The sequence below is a fragment of the Hetaerina americana genome, unplaced genomic scaffold, assembly GCF_022747635.1.
Source record: "Hetaerina americana unplaced genomic scaffold, ioHetAmer1.1.p SCAF_5, whole genome shotgun sequence".
Taxonomy (NCBI): domain Eukaryota; kingdom Metazoa; phylum Arthropoda; class Insecta; order Odonata; family Calopterygidae; genus Hetaerina; species Hetaerina americana.
The window spans coordinates 80,573,684-80,597,400 of NW_027287095.1; the positions used below are offsets into that span (position 1 = coordinate 80,573,684).

Sequence of the window (23,717 nt, forward strand, 5' to 3'; positions counted from 1 at the left end):
CCCGAATAGCTGTGTTCCCTTTATAACCTACTTTCAGAAAAGCATCGATTGAGATGAGTCTAGCTCGAAGGCGGTTGTAAATAATAGAAATTAGTTCTTATTTCGGTTTGCATGAAGTTTTAACTCATAAGACGGGGGAATTATATTGATTTCTTTCGATTTGCACGGCATTAATCATTCGAACCAGGAGGATTAGGCGGCCAAAAAAAGCGTCACGCATTTTCACCCGCGCGCCCAGTTTGATCGATTCGATTCATATGTAAATTCGAAGATTCGTCCGATTCCTTTTCTGTGACATTTTGCCAACTGGGCACAAGCAAGGCCGAAGCGGAGGTGGCCCCTCGTACTCCAGCCCAGAAGCTGTGCGACGCGTCCGGGCATTTAACGTCCTCGGCCCACACGGCGTGACATCACGCATTCCTCAATGCCTGTCAGACGCCACCGACGGGTAAAGGGAGAAAAAAAGAATCCTCCCGTCTCTCTTTCTCTCTTTAAGTATTTTCTTGGCAATTTCAAAGGTATTTGAACGAAGAAATACCGAGCGATATTGTTTTACTGTTACATTCCAACCGGCCTCGCTCTTCCATGTAGGTTACGGGAATTCAGCTTAATTTACAAGTGGATTATACCACGAATCGCGCTGATCATACGTGGTGGCATTCTTCCAGTCGTGTTCTCCGGTGGTTTGAAATGTGTCGTGAAAGGTATTTTACACGAGGCTGAAGAATTTCCTCAGCCCACGTAAAAAATTGTGAGATATTTTTATAAGAGAAGCGATCACGACTCTGAAGTGATTGCAGTGAAATCATTCTTCAGGCACGTAGTTTTCGAGTCGCCATCCGTTTTATGAGCGCGACTTTATGCCATATGTGCACAAATAGCCGTGATAAGGTTAATATAATTTCTTGGGATTTGCCATCAGAAGTGTTGGGGTGTTTGGGCGTTATTTCATTTATTTTCTGAGCGTTTTATTTTATATTGTATTTAGGCATCGGGAACTTTGAATGTGTGGTTATCTTATGGTAGGAACTGTGGATTTTGTTCACGACCGATGGTTAGCGTTTTACGATCGGCAACAGCACTGTTTATTTACCAAGACCTACCGTCTTTGAGCCATTAGATAATGGTTTTCCTTATCTGCTCGAGTCGCCCCCGTCTCCTTAGTGTGGTCCACGCGATTGGTCCTACCCTATTTTCATCCGATCCGGCATCCAAGCCAACTCTTGTCATATTTTATTCAACATTTTCCTCGTTTCCACTGAAAATTTTATTTTCACTCCCATGTATGCACTCACGCCGTCGATCAACTATGACGAATGACACTTAGAAATTATATTAACGCTTCGTTTTAAATCCTAGATACTTGTGACCTTCCATTCCCCGAACTCTGACGCTAGAAGACTTGAAATTCCCACAATCAAATTTCCTTATTAACTGTTGATTGACTTCCCGCTGTCGTAACATTACCGCATTATTAGAAAATATCCGTTGTCTTCGTGCTGTCTCCGACCGAGTTAGCCAATAGTGCAAGCGAGCTCTCTCCAGCGGAAATCCCTCTCGCTCGTCGGTGAGTGGAAGGACGTAAATTTCCTCGTCGTCGCGGGAGCATTGGAGAGCGCCTGGGGAGTTTTGCGGGTTCAGCAGCCCGAGTCCCGGCGGCGTGTAAAGGTGCAGCGGGCGCGCTGAATATGCGATCCCAGCCCACGTTTTCGATTGCGGCGAGATGAATAATAGTTCCTAACCATGCGAGACGTGCGAAGGAAAGCCGATATTAGAATATTCTCAAGGACCGTGCCTCTGTCCGACTCTTTAATTACCATGCGACCATGTGGGCCAGCCGAGCTGTGGGGCCCTTGGGAGCCTCCCCCTCTAACCACCTGTCCCTTTTCACTTAGCTTGTTTTCGTCCGTCAAGTCCCCGGCCCGTCGGTGCATTGCGAGTAGGGATTGGGGGAGTTTGGAAGGGGCACGAGGCTGTGGACCTTCGGTTCTCGTTGGTCTCGAATGTGTAGTAATACGGTTTTGATTGCATTCTGTGATTGTGCGCAGTTTAATGGAATGATCGGGTACTGAATTACTGTTTCCCGCCGTTACTTTATTGTCGTTTCGATTACATTCTCGATTTACCGATTGCCCTTTCCTCTCTATTCACGTTATTTCCATTCGCCTCTTTCACTCATGTCTCTATCACGAAAGTGTTTCATTTCGGTTCAGTCCCTTGTCTCTTCGGACGGCGATTTTTGTGTGAGAAGATATAGGTTACCGGATGTATGTTGATTGTTCAATATAATCCATTACCTCTATGAATAGAAGAGGTCTGCTCAGCAAATTACAATTAGATATGCCTGCGAGTAACAAACCAATCGCATTTTTTTTAACAGATTACCTCATGGGGTTTAAAAATACTTTTGTCCAGTAGCATTTTGTCCACATGTTAGCGAGTTCATAGTTAGTTACAGAAGAATGTAGGAAATTTCCGCCCATCCCCGTGAGGAATATAAATTTAGGTCGGTATGTGCGACTTTAATTTACGAGGCTAAATTTTATTTAGTTCATGCCGACGGTCTTATGTTAGCTTATGACAGTGATTTTATTCGTAGCATAGATTATCATATTTTCTTACTATCCTACCGAGAACTATTTCCTCTCTTGTCTTTACCATACTATTCAGACTATACCGACGAAACAATCGTTGGAACTAATTCAATAGATTTGAGTGTGAAATTCTTGGATATAATCTCTCCTCTTATCTTTGGAGCTAGGTACACACAAAACGAATGGTTGAAGATCTAGGCGCATTTTTTCAAGCGTTACAAAACATCAACCGCTTTTCACGTGAAATACAGCTTTGAATAGTGATTATATCTAAGAATTCCAGCCGTCCTTTCATCCAATATCATCATCATTCATCGTGTATACTTTTCTCCGGGTCCACATGAATCTCATTCCCTCTTTCAATTGTTTTACAAATTGTTTAACTTGTCGTGTTCTTATAAACAGCGGGTGAGAGAATAAATCACGAGTTATGATCTCGTTCAGATTTTGCGCAGCACTGTTGCGTATGTCGGCAGACTTTCTGCGGAAATATGCCTTGGTGTGGGAAAATTAATCCGACCTCTAAGGTAGGGGATTCTTGCGTTCGGGATGCCGGTCATATGCTACGTCTTTAATCTACTACTTATTTATGGCTCTTTGGTTTGCTTCCAATGCCAACTAGCAAACGTCATTACCATCAGGTGACGGAGAAGGGAAATAAAGTTTTATTCATTTACTGTAGTTCGTAAAAAGATTGATTCGAGAAATATTTTCTATTTTGGAGACAGGAATCTGGCGTCTTCGGCACTTCTTCCATTTTTTTAATCTCTTCACATGAGATCTGGAATAACGGTCAAGACTTTTACTCGCTTCAAATCTTTAAGTTTTTGAGAAATGACATTTTGTGGCAATTTCTACATCCTATGCGACAGTGAAATCCGCAATGTTAATAATTGTACAGAAAATATTTTCAAGTAAATCCTTCTTTATCGAAAGCTGATTTATTCTTGTATTGCTGATCTAACAGTGTTTTTATTACGGTTCAGTGTTCTGGAATTGGATAGATTGTATATGGGAAATAAAAATTTCTAGCGGGTACCTCGATGTGTGGACAAAACTCTGGCATTAGACCTGCAGTCAGGATTGGCAGGTTTAGGTGGCCGCTTCAAAATGCATTTGCTGTGAATTTCAGAATTGGATCAAATAAAAAAAAATCTTTGTAAAAGGACCCAAAAGTTTCGTAACTGAATGCTGGCATATCAAACTGTAGACATGTCTGCAAATGCAGTGTGCGAGACGTTCATTCTCTTGCATCCAAGGCTATCAATTAATTAAGATGATTTCCCTCTTAGCGCGCAGATTGATCCCTGGTCTTGGTCCCAGTGAAGAGGATTCTTTTATGTCGACCTGTATTCTCCTTAAGAAATGATTCTAGAGATTTCAATTTTTGGGCATTCGTTAACCCTAAGCCCTGAGTGGTACTCTTGGTATTTCGGCTGTGGTCATCTACCACGCCTCGTTGTTGCCCGTGGCCAAATCACGAATCACTCCTCCCTACGCCACTGCACGCCCTGCTCACTCCACTTCGTATAACAACGCATCTGGTGGGACTTCCTCTACATACGACGCTTGTATCAAGCGTCAGGCATCTCTTTTGTTTAGTGAGGTCCCCTTGCCGTTGACGACTTGTCCGGGGGAAAGATTTTTCCAGCCGCCTAGGAAAAATATTGCGTTTAATCCGTTATGATGATGGAAAAAATTGTGTTTTGCAAGAAAAATAGCCTCACACGACGCCAGAGTTATGAAAAAACGAGCCCGTGGCGTCCATTAAGCATACGCCACGGTGAATTACTCTCAGGAAATGTAAATTTGATGGCGTTTCTCCTTCGTGGGAAGGGAAACGAGAGGAGTGGGCAGTACCGAAGTCGGGGGATCTGATGGCGTGATTTGTGCTTTTTATTAATAGCGGTGATTCTCTAACGAAGCTCCGGCGACCGTTCGGGACATTAAGGAGTACTAATGGCCCTCGCCATTGTTCGAATGCAGGCCGCAAGTTGTGTGTCCCGTGAAAGGGAACATCTCCGGCGGGGAGAGGACTTCGATCACGGGAGCCGACGTAATTTATGGAATAAAAATTCCGTCTCGTCGATGAAATTTTACCCAATCGGAGATCTTATCGATTCGACCGGTTCTGAGGCAAGGGAAGCCGTCATTAGGCGTCTGCCGTCTTTGACGCTCGAGAAACTGGTTGCTGGGCAAAATTGTTTGCTTAGCATAATTTCGAATGTCGAATCAATTATTGGTTTAATTGGTGCTTCCAGCTGATTAGGTTAGCGATAGGCTTCTGGTGAATTCCGTGCTCAACTATGATACTTTTTTAAGATCCATTCCGGGAATTGTGGGAAGGCATTAATTGCAAATTGTCTGCCACATCTGTGGTGGCTATCCTAGTTAAATTATTTTGTATGGGCGGTCGGGCATTAATTTTACCATTATCATTATCGAACGGGTAAGTGGCCAATCACGTGGAAGCAGGTGGCTATTTTTAAGGTTAATTATCTTGTCGATTGGTCAATGTAACCATGGAAAGCGTAATTACGGGAGCTGTTTTATAATAAAAGTGTGCATTGATATGAAGAATTCTCCGTTTTGAAAGGGAAAGGGAAACTGTGACGTATGTCATAAGGTAGTTTTTTCTTCGTGTGAACGCGGAAGGAATCACATTCCACTACTTGCTGTGAATGTCCGTATCGTTTATAATATTTGTGGATTCGGTAAATGTAAGAGAGAGAGAGCCGTATTATCATAATTTCGCCGTAAATAGACACGCTTTATTTATTTACTTAATAGAAGTCGACTGACATGACTTCGTCAAAAGTAAATCAATTTAATGTTAAAAATGGTTATGTGTACACACACACACACAACACACAATTATGTGTGTACTTGAAAAACTCTTTCCCCATATCTGATACGTTGTCACGACACGAGGATAACCTCTCTCCGTCTAGAGCACCTAATCTTTATCGTTCAAATATCATTTTTAAGTGGGTTGCGGCAGTCCAGGGATACTGACTGGAGGGTTGGACTACTGACTGGAGGGCGCTGGTTTGATTCCCTGGTACCCTAGTACTGGGTGAACTCTACTATCTCCTACCAAAGTGACCATGGGGTTGATTACTGTGTTTTTCTAGTTTTTATCATTTTCGATGGAAACAGAGGAAATATATGTGTATTTATATGTGTGGTTATTATACGAGAAAAAATAATATTTATATAATTATAATAATTTATGTCTAATAATGATATTTAAGCGATAAAAATTAGGTCCTTTTGGCAGCGATAGGGTTCTGGGAGGCAGTTATCCTCGTGTCGTGACGTGTCAGGCGTGAGGAAAGAGTTTCTTATGTAACCATATTTGTTTTGGACTGTCGTTCCTTTTGCATTTAGTTATTAACTGTCTGCACATGATGCTTCAACTTGACGACTTGCCTGCCGAAAGCAGGACTCACCACTTTGCCCCACATAATTTTAAGTATTGCGAAAAAAGGTCACGCCCACACGGGGTCTTCATTGTGATCAGCAAGTATCTTGTTTCGCGGGAGACTGTGGAGAATGGGAAATGGCGTCCGTCTCCAATCGGCGACGATGACGTTGGTGTGTCGCTCTCACGCTGCCAGTCGATGCGGTTTAATTGCCGGACCCCCGGGAGCTGATGGCTCTCTCTCTTCTTCTATAAACCCCCCCCCCTCATATATGAGACACTCGTGTGGTTAGGCACCCTTGCCTGCGGAAACCCAGAATTACGCAAGAATAGGTGTTCTCAAAACGTTAACGTAAATCTCTTCCTGATGTCACATGTCCTGCAGATACCGACTACACCCTCTTCCATGGGAATTATTAAAGTTACCGGGGAGGATTTTACAAAGTTTTCCCGGAAGGTATTCGATGTTTTGTTAATTATCTTAAGTTTTGAGGATGTGAAATTAGGCCTGAAATAGACCGAAGAGATAAGGTCTAAGGGAGTGAAATTAGTTAAGGCTGTTGCCCACGCAACAATATCTTTTTTTATTTAGTATGCATGTCCACAATTTAGGGTTTCTTATTTTTTTTATCGGTTTCCGAAGGGCGTCAGTGTTGAAGGTTGTAAGGGCAAAGGATTGAGTGATGCGTGGGAAAAGTTTGGAATATAGCGGGGAATGGTCACTCACGTGGTCCTGTCGCTCACTGGATGATGCACTGATTATGGGCGCTTGAGCCGGTTGAGCACTGATACCAGTTTTGGATCAGCAAAAGATAGCGGGTGGTCAGTCGGATCGGGATGCAATATAAAGGAAGACGAGGGTGGTAGGAGGGGTGCGTGTGTGTGAGATGCTATAGGTGTCTAAAAGTGAAATGTCCAAACGTGTGGGAAATGGAGAAAGTCGCAATGCCAATCCGATGACAATTCCATCTTCATGAGGCAGGATGTAATTACGAAAAATCGCGTAGAAATAAACGTGGATGGGGGTCCTACTTTTCTCTCATAACTTCTCCCCTTTTAATCTTCCAAATTTTCTTTTGAAATCCATTTGCTCATCGATATCTAATCTTTTGAGAAAAATACGCTTGTTAAATTAAGCCCAATGCTCATAAATTATTTCGCCATTGTAAAATATGTGATGTTAATTTGACGATTTGTATTGGTCAAATAATCATAGATCCTAAATTGGCCCGCGCATTGTTTCTCCAGATAACTAACGAGCTCACGACGAATTATATTATCAGCGGCGATATTCACTATTAATTGCAATGCTCCACTGTTATGAATTGAAAGTCATTTTGACGATTTGCATTCAACTGGTCAGATATTCGCTATTATGGATAATAAAAGAAAATTATTTCATATTTATCTCGAAAGGAAACGTACGACGTATTGTAGGTCTACGACGATGTATTAATTGATAGGCCCATTATATTTCTGAGATGCAAAATTTTTTTGCGAAATTTCATGGGTAAACCGTGCTGTACCTGTAAACAAATCAGAATTTTCAACATATACTCCCGTCCCCACGGAAGCGTGTCGTCGACGTGTTGTTTTTTTAACGTCCCATGTAGTGGGCGACTGGGCTTGGCGGGCGAGCGAATTGAGGGATGAGATTTGTCACGGAACGCCAGTCCTTGAAGCAAAGGAGAATGGCTGGGAGGGGTTGTGGTGGGAAGGTTTCCGGGGCAGGAGGGTGTTGGGAGGGTGGGGGCTCTGCTTCACCCGCCCGGGCGCCCTTTCACCGTTTCTCAGTCACCCTCCTACCTCCACGGCCGTTCCGTTTAATTATTCATTTCCAAGGATTTCCTTCCCGTCTCCCTCCCGCTCTCACCCTCTCCCACTCTCCGTTGCCCTCTCCCGTCTCGGTCTGGTCCAGAATCTCCTACACATCTCACGTTTGAAGTGCGTGTGAAAACGGGAAATCGCTTTAATTATTTATTTATTCTTTTTATGAGCGATCGTTTTACCATTTTTCCGCCGTAGGATCCGGAAATCGCTCACCTTCGGGAGCGAGTGTGAGATGGCTTTTTCATCTCCGTCGTAAAGAAATAAATGTGTGCGTCTGTCGATCGTTTCGTGAGGCTTAGTTGAGGATTGATTGAACATTTTGTCTTCCTCCTCCACCACCCCTCTGCCCACCACACTGTCCCTGCTACTCCATTCGAGGAAACTTTTTTCGGCGAGGCCTCTTTCGGACTGGATGTTCGCATCGCTTTGGCCCCCAGCTAAATATTGTGTTCCTCGTCCAACGTTTCCCGAAGTCCTCGTCGTGTATTCAATCGTTTCGAAGCTGTCGCACGGCGGCACCTCGGAAGACTTATTTTGCTTACTTTTTTGACCTTTCGATTTGGTTACCTTCGCATCCGTCACAGTCTCGGAAGTGACACACGGGCTGTTAATGCTCGTTTTGCTCCATTGGTCGCCGTTTACGATGGGACCAGCGTGTCGCTTCCACTGAATATTCTGCGGGATGGTAATTGGTTTATCATGGCCGAGGTCATGAAGGAAATGTTTCCAATGATTCAGATATGGACGAGGGAGCAGAGTTCACCTTGATTTGAAAAAGGCCGACCGCGCCATTAATATAGTATGTTTGCCAAGAAATGGATAAAATGCCACCAAATTACACCTTACTTTGAAAATTATTGCTGTCAATTGTGCCGCAGTGTTGGGAATTTGAACAATAGTCCTTGCGATAGCCGGATATTAATGCAGGGTAATGAAAACCGAAAACCTATTAGCACCTAAATGTTAGCGCCTTTGTACCTTTTCGAAGGAGAGTTTTGAAATCAACCTATTTTCAAGCGTCCCAAGTTAGGATTTATTGAATTTATGGCCGAAAGCGTGACATCTTGAAATGATCACGAAACTGCAGAATGTTGAGAGGGGATTCCGTATGTATTCTTAGGCCCTGGCTTAAAATATAAAAAATGAAATAGGTTAAGATTTCGATAGAGTGAGGGAGTGGTCAGCGCACTGTATCCGGGCATCCAATAGGTGCTTCGTATTCATTCAATTTAACTAAATTAAATGATAATATATTAATTAATTATAATAATAAATAATTTAATAATAAATTGATTATCGATTATGTTTTACGTAGAAATTCCTCATATTCCTCACACACGCTGCGGGAAATTCCTGCATTGGTTTGTATTTATTTTTTTTGCTACTCAGGCGCGATTCCTGAAATAAAACAATCGCCCGGAGCTCATTTCCCGTTTCCGAAGTGAAAATCTAAATTTAAATGTTTGAATTTCTGACGGCGTTTTGGATGGATAGAGCATGCCTATCTCTAAACCATGTTTACAATGATTTAGTTTCTTATTGGAATAACATGAATCTCCAAAAAAATATATTTTCAGAGCATTTGTCCACTCCTTATTTCAGAAATAATTTTTCTTAAGCGAATTATTAATGCATTCCTAGAATATTTCCCGGGGGAAAATATATTATCTCTTATCCCGGACGAAATTGATCTTCAAATATTCGAGGGGTCCAGACAAGAGTCGCATTTAGCTTCTTTTTAAGTTCGCCGCGGCCAGTTTTTTTTTGTACATCGTGCGTGCCCGCGGCGGAATTCGAAGCAGCGGAGTTCGTGTTGGTCGTTGAGCGTGTTATCGCCCACCATTTTATGGCCATGCAGGTGGCTAACTCTTAAATTTTGGAAGAAGAAAATTTCAATTTCAGTCAAGAATTGAATTTTCCTCCATCTCAATAGGTGTAGCCAGGGATCCTTGCTGTGAAGAAGATTTCCCGCGGGCCGCCCGCATGTAAGGGGCCAAGGTACATCGCGTGCCACTTATATGACTTCGTATGATGAGAAATAATCGATAAAACGCGTTTTATTTCATTTTCAGGGGATTAATCGTCATTTCTAAACATGTTCTGGCTGTCAAATACGAAGCGAGTCTCGAATAAAATACGAAGGCTCTTAGATTGGAATTTTTTCTCCTGTTTGTCTCCGTCTCGTCCCCATTGGCTATTCACTCGCTTTTGCTTGCATTTTCTTCGGTGGGGAGGCGCAGTTGAAGGGTCGCAGATGCGCAAAAGAAGGGAATACCATGTCCTACATGGGGCGATCGAGAGGAGAGAATTCACGGGGCCGGGGCTGCAAGGGCGATGGGCACCATTGCCGACCAAAAGGGTGAGGCGTGAACAAACGGTGGGCAGGGTCCACTTCGGCTGGCGTGTGCGCCAATACCGACGTCGGCGCGCACTAATTGACCGCAACGAGGAAAACAAGGAGTCCACCACTAAACACGAGGGCGTTGAGGATTTGGCGCGATGCGACCGCCGGCGACACACAAAAGACGTGCTAATATCCTCATGGGCCGACGATTTGTTGCCTTCTCGTGGCATTTCATCCGCGGGCACGCTTTCGTTCCGCTTGCTTGTTTGAAATGTGAAAATGGGAATGTAAAAGCGGACACAGATACTAATTTCCCTCCGCCTCTTGTTTCGCAAGACTCGACTAACGAAATGCGAAAAATTTCAAATACGTAAGCTCCCGACACAGGCAGTCTTTGAATTCATGAACACCGTATAAATACGAATGTGTGTTTGTGTAGTAAACCTCCTGAGCCAGGACGCCTGTAAAAGTATTTGTTGCCCACTCATGTTTATTTTAGCACCTTCGGCTAATATTTGTAATTTTTATTTTTTGTTCACTGGGTTTTTTCGACTTTTTGGAGGACTTAGATCCTTCTTCTGGTTTCCCTCCTCGTTGATTTTTTAAAATCTCGCTGAAAATGATTTTCAAGTTTTTTCCTGCCAGTTAAGTTACTCTGCAGGTTGTGCCCACGTGTCATAATTAGGATGTTTAAAAGCTGTTGTTCCAAATTACGTGCAAATAAAATATAATTAATGTAAATTAGAAAAAAGTTTTTGCGTTATTCTTAATTTTGAATTTTAATTGTAATATTCTTATGCTTAATTTTTGTGTGCGATAATGGAATTGGAATTAACGAACAAATGTGACTAGGGTTTGAAAGGTAATCGTTTATTATTATCATTATTCAGAATAGAATTACGGCCGGAGACATACAGTTCCGTTTCAAAGTAGACGAAAGTGGTTATTTTGTCCAAAAGAACTCTTCATACTTCTTGAATTTGGGTATGTTTTGTCATAGTTTTGCTAATGGAAATTAATAATTTCCACAATTTGGAGCTTAATGTTAAGGAGCAAAGACGGGTGAGTTTCATTAAGGTAAAGTCGCTGAAAATAAGTTTACCACTGATTAAAATGGAAGTAACTTATTGTCGAAGGAATATTATTAAAACTGTGTTGTATTGTATTTAAATCCCAAAAAAAGTAATAGAAACAAACCGTTAATGCTTTTTAATCAGAACGAGCTACTGATTAGTGTGGAAGTGCGACAAAATAATCAGGAACGTAATGTTATTCATTTAATCTCCAAATGACAATAGGCAATAGGATTCAAATCTCTGGCAAAAACAGTGCATACTTGTATTGATGATTGAAATAGCAAATAGTCAATGCAAATCTATTTCTTTAATTTTTCACAAGCGATATCTTTTAGTGTTCAGCGTACTCTTTCGTTGCCCAGTAAATCGTGAGAGTTATTTTAGTATTAACTCTCAAAATTTCTTCCAGCCAAATCTACTAATGGGTGCGGTTGTTGGTATGCTTAATAAGTTATTGAAAACTTTCTTTCCAAATTTAACGTGATAGATATTTTTTCAACATGTTTTTGCATTATCCTAGAGGCACCATGTGGCATTACTTCATTCTTTTTCGACTGAAAAGAGTGCACAAAAGAGGAAACTCACCGCTTTCTTCATTGGAAGGAAATGCATGGAGAAGAAGAGCAGGAATAGAATTCACATGAAAACGTAAAATATGCTTTGGAAGACATTTTGAGTAATTTTTGCTGTGGATTATCGATACTATTAGGTATCTTTTTTCTTTGAAGTTCCATTAATTTGATTTCCTTTCTTCATATTTCTGATGCCATATTTTTGCTGATATTTTTCCCAAAATAGTTTTCGGAAAGTACTTGGAATAGATTTTGATATATTACTTCATTTCCAAAGTCCTTTAAATAAAATATTTAAAAAGATTTCTTAGATCGCTGTTATATTTCATATCTGGTTATTTTAAATAACATGGCGTTCAGGTATATTTTAATTTCTGTTAATTTGAACAAGTTTGGACAATAGAGCATATGGCAATTCTGCTTCGGTATAAATTCCAAATTATTTTGCGCTTTGATCTGTAGAACTATTGAAAACTTTTATTCTAATAAAAATTCACATATGTTTAAAATAATTGCGTTGATATGTTCTAATAATTTTTAAGTTTTTCTTTCAATCAATGAAGAGAAAATTAATGAATATTTTGAAGTTGATTCAATTCATTCTTCCTTATTCAATTTTGCTCGTCATTTTAACATAGGTAATTAGGTTACATATTGATGCATAACATGAGATAGCGAAAGGGTTTTCAGTACGTTCTTTCTTTTCGCGAAATCATCCAACACCGAGTGAAATGATCGTTAGCCTCTTTACGTAGCAAGTGATTTTCGTGCTAAGTGTGTCGTCGATAGGTTATTCTCTTGGTATGAGTTTTTCTTCCGCGAAATGGAAGAAAGTCTTCTCGCCCTTGTTCTCCTCCAAAATTAAAATCTCCTTTCGTCACTTCATCATTATTCATTAGCAAGGCATTAATTGGAAGCAGGAATCAAAAGTTTTAGACGATCAATCTTGCCACTCTCGAGTCATGTGACGCGGGACGATTTATTCCATTCAACCGATTATGGACCAGGTTTCCGATCAGCTGGGTCGTATCGGATCATCAACATGTACCCGAGAACCGAATCCCCGACTTAAATCGTATCATTCCATGACTTAGGTTATTATACTGATTCTTTCGGGGTGTCTCTTCTTTGTAGAAAATGTCAGAAGTTGTGCAGTAAGAGTTGAAGAATAATTAGGATAGTTAATGAATAATAACAATCACATGAAAAATGTTGATCAAATGGATGAATGAATGAATTTTACAAAAGTAAGAGAATCTCGTATAGTCCGGTACAAAAACTAAGCGCCTCCTGATTGAAGCCACCTAAAATACCATTGTACTGAAAAATCTCCATCAATCCCAAAACTCTCATAATCGAATTACCGTCATTTGCAAAGGCGTGTAAACATAGCCATAAAACGCCTTCCAAAAAGCAATGAAGTTAAAAAAAAGTCTTAAATGCTTTTCGTGCCTTTGATTTTTTTGCGGCTTTACTTTCGTACCAAACGTCGTTTCAGTTTTTCAAATTACCATCCATAAAATGTATAATGTTTGTATTTAATAAATATAGTTTTTATATGATTTTTTCTGAAATTCCGGTAACTTTTATTTTCCGCTGTACTGGACATTTTAGACTAATTTGCATGAATAAAACAGGGAATTGTAGTGTTAGTGTGCTACGTATTTTGAGATTCATTTTCAGTATTCCTTTGCATGTGTACATTTCAAGTAAACAAGAATGTTAATTTTTCCTCTGCAATAACCATGATTTTTAACTTACCTTTTAGGGTACAATGTTTGTGATTGTATCTTTTCATCGATTCCAGAATTAAAAATTTCTCCGATAGCCATAGATTATAGTTTTTATTTCACCGATTTTAAAAGTTTTGTGGCACTTTTTGTGAAGCTTTTTGTTCACTTTGGGACGTTTTACCAAATACGGCAAATGAATCTCCAGCGTTGCTCACATGATTGTACTTAAAGTTCTTTACTGTGATGCCTTCGTATTTGGTGCAACTCTCAGTTTAAGAACGTCGATATCGGGCTGGCTCATCTCAAAGCTCCTCTCTCCGGGTTAACCCTCTTCATCATTTGACCATCCCAAGGTGGGCGGATCATTTGGAGACGGTCGCGCTGCTGGGTGTGATTCTCACTTCCTCTCTCTTCCCTCCCTCTAGGTATCGGGGGAGAGAATGCCGCGGGGCAAGGGGTTGGCCCCCGCGCCCAAGCGGCCCCTTGCCACGGCGCAGGCGCCGCTCCTCCGCCGCCTCCCCGCCACCGCTTCCTCCACCGCGCCTCCTCTCCGGCAGCCGCCGTCTGCAGTCCCGCGACGACACCCCGTCCACTCCACGTCCACCGCCAGTAAAGGAGCAGTCTCGGCCGTAGGGAGCGGCAGAGCCCCCACAGCCGGAGCGCAGTTCGTCCAGCACGGCACCTCGGTGGCACACCGCGACAAGTCCACCGCAGTAGCGTTCGCCGGCATCTGTGGCCACTCGGCGCAGCGAGGTGCAGGTGGTGACGCCTGGGAGTCTTGCGACGCGAAGAGCGCACAGGTCACCGGCAGTCGGTGAGTACTTTTGTTTTCGTTTCTTCCTTCCACTAACTTCCTCTCATCAATGAATCATTCATCGAAGTGTCGAGAAAGGTTCCGTCCCAAGACCCTTTAAAACAATTTCAATTGGCATCATGTACCGGCGTGTCAGCTTAGTTTGGTAAGTATTCGCTGCTGACAGTTGGGTAACGGATTCTAATCCCGGTGATCCCTATGGGCATCCCAGTTAAACATCACGGTTTATTTTATTCATCAATACATGTTTCTGCAAAGGGGTCCGGGCAATAGGGAAATGGATCTTATCCCCTATCCTGAAAGTCGTGAATCTTCCACACCTTATGAGAATAAATTTATTCTTGATCTTAATGATAACATTCCTTCCGTGTTGTTTTCAACATAATAATTACCGGGATTCAAATAGTACTCTAAAGTCACATCTTTACTGTAATGCTCATTTGGGACAACAGTGACACTTTCAAGCCAAAGTGCTGCACCACCAAATGTCTCACTCAGTAGATTTTGCGTCATGAAGGGACTTCGAGCGGAGTGAAAGCATATCATCGACCGCAGTTTGTCTGTGACGAACTCATGACAGGTTTTCTGGTGTTAATAACTTTATTTGATTAAGTTTTTTTGCCCTAACTTAATAATTGCTGGACTAGAATCACTTTCCGAATAAATGTTCAATTATATTTTCTTATTTAGTTTCCTATGTAGGATTGGTCAGTCGAATTTCTGGTATGGCAACAGTTTGATTGGCACGTGCATCGCCCCACCAAAACTTGTAAAGCCTATGGTTTCCCAACTGTGCGGTTGGCGCCTCCGTCAACCATCAATTTCCAAGCCGCTGTCCTCTGTACCGAGTTAGAACAACCTCTGGATAACATCAAGAAGTAATTACTAACGAAAATATATTCCTTAAAAATTATACTGTAACTATTCCATTTAGGTTTAGAATTTATTCACACGTCTCTCTGTCTGTGAATATTTTCTAGAATTTTTTATTCAACGCGAAGTATTTTTTTCCATAAATAGCGGTAGTATCTTCCCAGGTCTACTAATCCAAGTCTGGATAAAATTGGATGCAAATGAAGGTGCACAATATCTGAAGAGTTCCTCTTAAATGTCATTGTTTAATTTGATTTACTCAAATATAATCCGAGGAAATCAAAAGGAAGCATTGAAATTATCATCCTACTCGCTTAATCAGTCCAAGAAACGAAAGCGCGCATAAATGGGCAGGACTCGTTCTTCAACAGTACTGTCGTATGAATTTATATTCTAAGGGTTCCAAATTACGTGCATTGATTGCATACAAATTACAATCAAGAAAAATCGCTAAACGCAACGGTAAATACAGTACAGAATTTCCTTAAATGTAGGTTATGCCCTCGTACAAATTTTTTCAATTTTTTCTTTGCAATTATACGTTGTAAAATATTAAATGTTTCATTTCATTACTGCAATTAATATACTATCGCTTTGATAATCCACGAATGGTCACTTTAAAGCAGTTTCTTCCAATAAAATTATGTAGTTAACTTCAATTAAAGGGTTTTTATATCGGGAGTTTAATTTTTTTAAAGCCTCAATTTCCCGGCAAATTGTATGCTACTTCTTTAGATGATTGATTCTGTAATTCTTTTATTAGTCTTGTTTCAAACTATTGCATTCCGGAGAAAACTAAGCACCTAAAAGCCTATTATTACTTGTTGCCTCTTGTGCTTTTGACACGAAAGTTCAGCAGGGCTGTTTATAATTAAGCTGTTAAAAATAATTGGGTCCGACTCCATAAATTAATTGCTTCCATTGGAGGAGTGGGCGATAGGGATTTGCTAAATTTTTTGTCGGTAGATTAGAACTCTTTGCAACGTTTTGGCTCTAAGAATTCATAGTAAATTTTAGTTATTCATACTTCGGAAGAGTTTTTAATTCGTACTTTCCCGTTAGATGTGGACCGTAATGAGGTAACAGTCGGTTTCGGGTCTTGAAGATTTTTAAAGATCGAGAGCCCAATAGCAACAAATGATAACGAAAGTTCCTTGTGGTGCAAGTCGAAGGATAGCATTGAAACATTTAATATATAACGCCTTTTATTGTCTTTTGATGATGATGTTGATGCATACGTTATTCATTGCCGAAGGAATATGGACCGGATAGTAATTTTAAATGCTATTTATTATGTTGCTCCCTCGTATATTTATGAATTTTTATGCGGCTGCTTTTATAACCTAAAACAGGTTTTCGTATCCTAGTATAATATTACATCATAGTCCTGGTCAACCCAATGGTTATGGGTCAGTGAACTAACAGTAGCTTATAAGATTTTCACAACAAAGTTACTTAAGAGACATTTCTGGTTTATTTTTCCGACAAACAGCATTCATTTTCCTACCAGCATCCCTTCACTTGTCTGAATTTATGTCTATGCGTGCATAACACGACATGAGATAGCATTACTTGCTATGATAATTTACAATTATGAAGACCTTAATTATCATTTCAGTTTATCGTTTAGCAAAACAGATCTTCCACACCAGACGGAGGGTCGAAGGTTTCTCACGCTCCGGTTTCCTCAGATAGTCGAAGCCTGCCGCGAGGAGAATTTTATTGGCGCGCGTAATTTGCATTTTTGCATTTTAATAGAGTTGCATTCAGGTCAGTCAAAAAGGAGTAATTGGGCGCAATCTTATTTAGGTATCGTGATTGGTTTTCATTTTATGTATAAACTCTTGGTACCCTTATTTCATCGCAAATGACAATGCATTGGGATTTTATTTCGATTCGCGGAAGGTCAGCGCTCCAAAGTTATTAGTTGGTAAAGTTATGCTCCACCAAATTTGCTTCGGTCAGGTGCCAAATGGAAAAAGCACCCAACCTTCTGGTTCGTAAGGTGATGTTAGATACTGGGCTTTGATATGTGCTTAACGATAACTTGAAAGATGATGAGTTCTAATTAATATAAAAACGAGGAAATTTGTAATTCTTGGCGAATATTTTTATTTTCGATAATCCATTGTCATTCTTGAGGCAATGCATTGGAGGGTGACTTGTTGACCTAAATAATGAATTTAAAATTTATGCTTGGAAAACCTCAAAGTAATAATTTTATTTCAATGCGAAATGTTTTCACGGCGTTAGACCGGAAATAATTTATTATAATACGCTAGATCAAGAAAAGTCCCGGCTGTAATGCAAGGCTATTACAAATCAAAATGTTATGCATGGAATAATTACGAAGGAAACGGAATTACATTAACCTCCGTTTTGCTCTCAAATACATATATCAATTCTGTTTAAGATTCCCATTTCTATTCAAATAGAAGATTCAAATATTCACATTTTAGCTTAGTGGGAGAGAGAGAGCTCCACCTAATTCGTGTGCCTAATTGATTTCACACACTAACTCAAGAACCTCAGTTTTTGAGTTGTCAAGTTTCTTTGCTTAGGTAGCGAAATACTACGAAGTAAACTTTATCCGCCGACTTCCTTGTGAATACGATCTTCGAATACGTGCTCAATTCCGCTGAGTGTATAGCCCGCCACGATGATTTCTTATTTGTTTTGGGATTTTCTCTCGGTTCGAGTCGTCGACCTTCTTCGCCGTCCGCACCATCAGGGCGAGATCACTATGCACAGGGTCTCTTTCGTCGTATTGCATTCCTTTTGCGTTCCTGTCCGTATTCTCGAGATGGATATTTTTAAAACATTCCACGCAGTCGCAACCCGAGTCACTGGAGCGTTTGGTCCACGCGGAGTGGTAACTGCGGGCCGTATCGGACGCGATCATTATCGTGAGCAAATGATTTTTTTTCAAATATATGGCGCACGGAGCAGGTCGCGAAGCCGTCCGTCGTTGTGAAAGTTGCGGGAGGGTCATATTTTTGTGCAATCCGTTCATTTCGCCCTATTCATTACTCCCGACTGAAATGGGAACGGGGAGCCCTTCTCCCGTCATTTTTACGCTCTCGACTGAATCCTTAAAGTGTGAATTCCAAACCGGTAGGTTTCTTTTTTTTATCCCCGGCCGATTTATTTTCCTCCGAACGTGCCGAACTGGAAACTGATGACCGCAAATCAGGTGTTTAGGAGGGTGGACTCCTCGGGAGGTTACTCGTATTTATATGTATATTATACGCGTGCGTCTGTTTATCGATTGAAATAAGACCCCACAACCACTGCCCTCGCCATTGTTCCGGAGTCGCGCAAGGTCTAATCACGTCGAATCCCCGGCCCGAAAATTGGCCTCTTTTCGACTGCGTTCCGCGTGATGGCTTAATTCCGCCGGCCCGTGGCCCCCGGCCCGGCAAATTGCGTTCCCTCTCCATCGACTCTTCCCGGTTCGATAAGTAGCGTGTCTGTGTCTCGCCTCGTCCACCGTCGGGGAGTTTATTCGGGGGGAGTTGGGGTGGTGGGGGCAAGGAGAATACCCGAAGGGGTGTCCCCCGCGGCGGCGGTTATATCTCCCGCTCCACCCGCCAGCTCCACCCTCGAACCGAATCCGTCCACTTAAAAGCGTCCCCTCCCTCCTCTCCGCCGTGCATACTCGTTTGCGGACACAGATTCCGGACGTTCGCGTCCCGATAGATGCTCGGCGTTTGAACGCGTGATTGGACTCATGAGCTCGTCCCAAGAGGAGCGATTCCCCTCGAGGCCCTTTGCAAATATATCCACGGGAGTAGATTTTGGGGGAAAAAGCGGTCCCATAGCACTGAAGCCGCATGTGCTTGTTCTAAGGATTTGCAAATTAACATTCCTTCGAGCAAATATTGTCAGGAGGTGGGAGTCTTGGCTTAGTTGGTGCGGTGGCTGATTGCTGACTCATGACAGCCATATCATAATCCCCTCCATGCGACACTAGTAACCCTCCAGGGTTACTAGTATCGCATGGCGAATGTTTATGGTTTATTTCGCGAACTGTAGGATGGGACGTAACACTTTTTGCTTCTGGACGCTCTTCATGTTGATGAGTGAATCGTTAGGCTTTCCAATGTCTTCAGTGTTCCCATCGTTCCCTCTTTGTCAAAGCAGATTGCATCCTGTCTTCCCATCATTCTTATACCTTCATTGATGTTACACTCATTCATAAGAAATCGCTATTCACTTTGGTTTCCTTTTCGGTGTGTTCGTCCTTTCGAGGGGTGCGTTGTAAATTTAGTGAACTCGAAATGATGGGGTCATTGGATGGAGCCCGTCCGCAAAGAACGTCTCAGTTGATCCTTTGTCAGCATTTTGGAACTCGTCCGGAAAAACACTGATTCAGGAGTTGAAGAAAATGCAGAAGAAAGGTACTCATTTCGAGAAAATTTGTCACGAAAGGATATATACCTGTGTAAATTTGTGAGCATATAAAATCTCCGTGATAGTGGAATAAAAAACGCTGTAAATTCAGAATTGACCCACCATTGTTCCGGCCACCCTTGTCGGTTCCTATGTGTTACCAAAATAATAACACGAGATGTCGAAACCATGCTTGAAAAGCTGGCCGTTTTACAACCGTATGTTGGTCGATAGAATATAATATTGGTACACGTGGTGGTTGCAATTCTTACTATCAATTTTTAAACGAATTACATCGACTCTATTGTCTTGCGATGAATGATCTTGGAAATTATTGTTATTTTTGCAATGCAGAGGTTCGAGAAAGGTAAAATCCAGATAATAATTTACGTCTTTTATATTTGCATATTTACGTAAATATACTCTTCAGCATAGACATGGGACTTCGGCGGCAAAGGATACTGCCGATATTTAAGATCTCTCAGAAATTCATAAGCGCTGAGAGCATTTCGATAGTCTGAACAAAGCCTTTTTAAGGTATGCGTTCGTTGTGTTCTTCCATCGCCAAAACGGAGTAGAACCTCGACACATTAATTTCCATGCTTTTCTTATCTGTATATGTAATATGTGTGAATTAATTGAAGAGGAGAGGAACCCAAAGCATGCCATTCAGGATCTAATACGCCCTTTGTTATCCTAAGTTTGGCCAATTTTATTCTGCATTCAATTTTGTCCATTGTATCGCCGTTAACATTCTTGCATTTAAGTCCACCACTTTGGAATATCAATGATCTAGTTTTCTAGTTATCAGTAAATATCGAGTTTTTTCATAAATCAACATCTGGTTCGCTTAATTGTTAAGCCTTAATTTGATCGTTGAGATAGAGAGGTTCTAAGGGTAGCCGAACGAGTCTCAGGTTTTGCTCTGAAACTGAAAAATATCTTTTAAACATGTTTTATCAAAGTTTTAACGTCGAAAACATGTAACCGATCGGAAACCAAAGTGTTTTATCCAAGAGTTCTGATTTATAAGAAGCAAGCACTGAAACAGTTGTAACGTTTATCTTGCTAGCCGAATAGATTGGTTTGGCTGCAGCAACTGCTGTACTTCATCGTCTCTGGTACCCAAGGCCGAGACTTATAGCCATCCTCCATTATCCATGTAACCTTCCCGACTATTCATCCTCTATAGCCTTTAAATCCAGTGCCGTTGAGGAAATCTGATTGAGACGATTTTAAAACTGTTATATTTGACGTCCATTCAGTGTTGAGCACAGAATTTATCTGATTTAGTTAGGCGTTTCTTTATCTGGCGAAGAGTTTCGTATGCGCATTCGGGGTCGAGAAACATATATTTGTTCCACCAATGCGTTTGGGTTTCAGGGAGAAATTTTATTGGTTCCTGAGATGGGTTTCAGTCCCAAGGAAAAAAAAATAAATCGAAATGTTGGTTTCTTTTTCGTTTTTTTCGTTTAATATTCCTGCAGGTACGTATGCATCCTGGAATTGTTACGCGGCCTCATAGCAGCGCTCCACTTAACAATGAATCCTCGTCCTTTAGGCATGTCTAGTTAATATGGTGTATAGAAAATGTCCCGAGGAACAGGGCGCGTGCGCATTCAGAGAAATGAATTTGGAGATATTTCGCCCTAGTAAATGGACGTAAACGTCTTGACGCACTGAAGTGGAATGGAAAACCGAGTTTTTCCGTGAGTAAATCAAGGAAAAGGATGGTGGAAACTGATATTTTTGAGGTTTTACTGTCCCTTTTTCTCAAGTCAGTTACTCATTCGCCCTGATCGCCGCACGTAATTCTTTTTCTTGGCAAGAACCTTGTCCCAACACGTGCGGCGTCAAGATTTCAAAAAGATATTTGGTTTAAAGCATTTTATATGCATTATGTTTTCAATTATTTTTAGGAGAGTTGAAAATTGGCTTTTAGATTTGAGATACCGGGACAATGTGGACGTGGCACCTGAATTACTTTTAAAGGAAGGTCATGGAGGAGGGAGAACTACGTGTATGTGGTCGGGAACAGGAGAGGATAGTTCTGTAAGTGGTCGTAACACTCAACGAGTTTAGCACGGTTACACAAGGTGGTTGATAGTTTGTCTTAATAATTTGTATTTTCAACGTAAGATATATGTAAGCCTATTTGAACATTGTATACATAAGTTAATATAAAATTCGCTAGTGTAAATCTAATACACGTATGAAGATTAAATTACTTCTAAACCTTTGGGTTTATTCAAATCTGCCAAGCCTCCTTTGAAGCCACCAGTATTTTGAAACCAATGTAAGAGTACTCTTTAACGAGTTTACTGTCAATAGAAATTGAATATCGGTAATAAGCAATAATTTAAAATGAAATATGTTCCCATTGATGTGAAGCATTCACGTAGATCACCCTCAATAAAGCATTGGATTACCAGCAACCTAACATTTTAATGCACATTTCTTGTCTGCTATCCATCTGAAAAACTTTGGGTTACATATATGCCAAACTTCAGTGAAATTAAATTCATAAAACACATTCAGAAATCGGCCCAGCTGCCTCATTCATCGCTAGAATGGGCGTATCGGTGTGTATATGTGTGTCGATCGCTGCGAAGGAATTCGCCTGGATGGATGACTGAGAGGGGGGAGGGAGGAGACGTGGTGGGTGGAAGTGGGATTAGGGAGTGGGCGTGAGTTGAATTGTTTCTCCGGCCGGAGAAAGGAGACCGACGACTGACTGACTGGATGGGGCTGCAATTAAACCCGTGTAAACATAAAACCCGACCGTCGAAGTCGACGTTTTGTTCCTCGCGCTTTTATCTCGCTCCAATTCCGCGGATTGCGTATCTCCCCCCCTTGCCTTCCCTCCCCACGCCCACCTGCATCACCCTCTCCGCCAAACGCTTCCTCCTCTCGGCCTCCCCCCCTCCCCCCTGGCCCTAACTGCCCTGTTAGCACGGCCGCGGATCCGTAACTAATGGAATGGGATGCGATTGTCGCTTGGGTGCTCTCGTTGTGTGCGCGCGAGAGGGTGTCGAAGTTGTGAGCCCCCCTAGTGGTGGGTGAGCATTCCAGTTTCCTTCGTGCCGCTCTTCCTTCCATTAGTATCGCTCTTCATTATTTATGTTGTCTCTTTAAAAATCCTCGCGCTTGCGGGTCGTTTAGACGGTTCCCAGACGCCGTGTGGAGGGGACAAGTGCAGTGAGTTCAGGGGCGTTCAGGCGTAAGGCCCTTGGAACTCGTAGTTTAGGCGAATGGCGACGCTGGTATTCTCGCCGCTCTTCCTCCACTTCATAAATCCGTACTTAGTCCAGTTATCCACTTGTCCGTGGCGGCTCAAATGACTTCAGCTAACGATCGTCTCTCGCAGTAACTCCTACTACTCCACTGCTTCAAAGAGTTTAATGAGGGACGATTAATACGCTTCTTTGGGAATTCGCCTAACGCGGAGCACGGGAGCAAATCCCTGGTCGGTATTCCTCCTCCTGCTTGGCTTTCCTCCGTCGTTTTTTGCGTTAAAATTCAAGCAATATTTCTCAACGTTTGACGTATTTCGTAGATCCGGTTTTTTATAGAGATTGACTTATCTGGTTAAAGATTAAATCCTGTTGGACAGTTTACATGTGTCATATATCCGGAGATAATGGATGCTAAAGTTCTCTGGCACGGTTAAATACGCAAAGGGAGGCGCTAAGAGCAATCGTACCCTTGTCTGAAGATAACTCTTTAATCTAAAGCAACATAACGAGAAATTACAGACTCACACGCGAAACATATCCCTTAATTTGTGCATTTTACCCATGGGAATTTGTTTATCTCTCCGTTAACATTCGGAAAATCTCAGGGGCAGCTGGAAACTGGGTTACTCGTGTAACATTTTCTCAATAATTTTGTAATTCGTCCGCATTAAGTGTTGTGCTGTAATTTTTTTTATAGCCTTACTTCCTCTGAGTCTTATTTTATTTATTCAGTATTAGTCCGAAAACAGCACATTTTGGCCTTTACATCGAACTATTAACAACGATAACAATGGTCAAATTTACAAACACCCAAGCCCTAGATGGAGGG

At 41.5% G+C, this 23,717-nt stretch overlaps 1 protein-coding gene across 1 annotated transcript in view; it reads left to right on the forward strand.

Annotated features, from left to right (window-relative positions):
• Nucleotides 1-23,717, forward strand: part of spdi (split discs) — a 442,952-nt gene that overhangs the window by 145,725 nt on the left and 273,510 nt on the right. The window contains exon 2 of the mRNA XM_071592136.1: nt 13,999-14,387. Within this exon, the coding sequence (XP_071448237.1) occupies nt 14,014-14,387 (374 nt within the window). The 5' untranslated portion in view covers nt 13,999-14,013. The remainder of the gene's footprint in view (nt 1-13,998; nt 14,388-23,717) is intronic.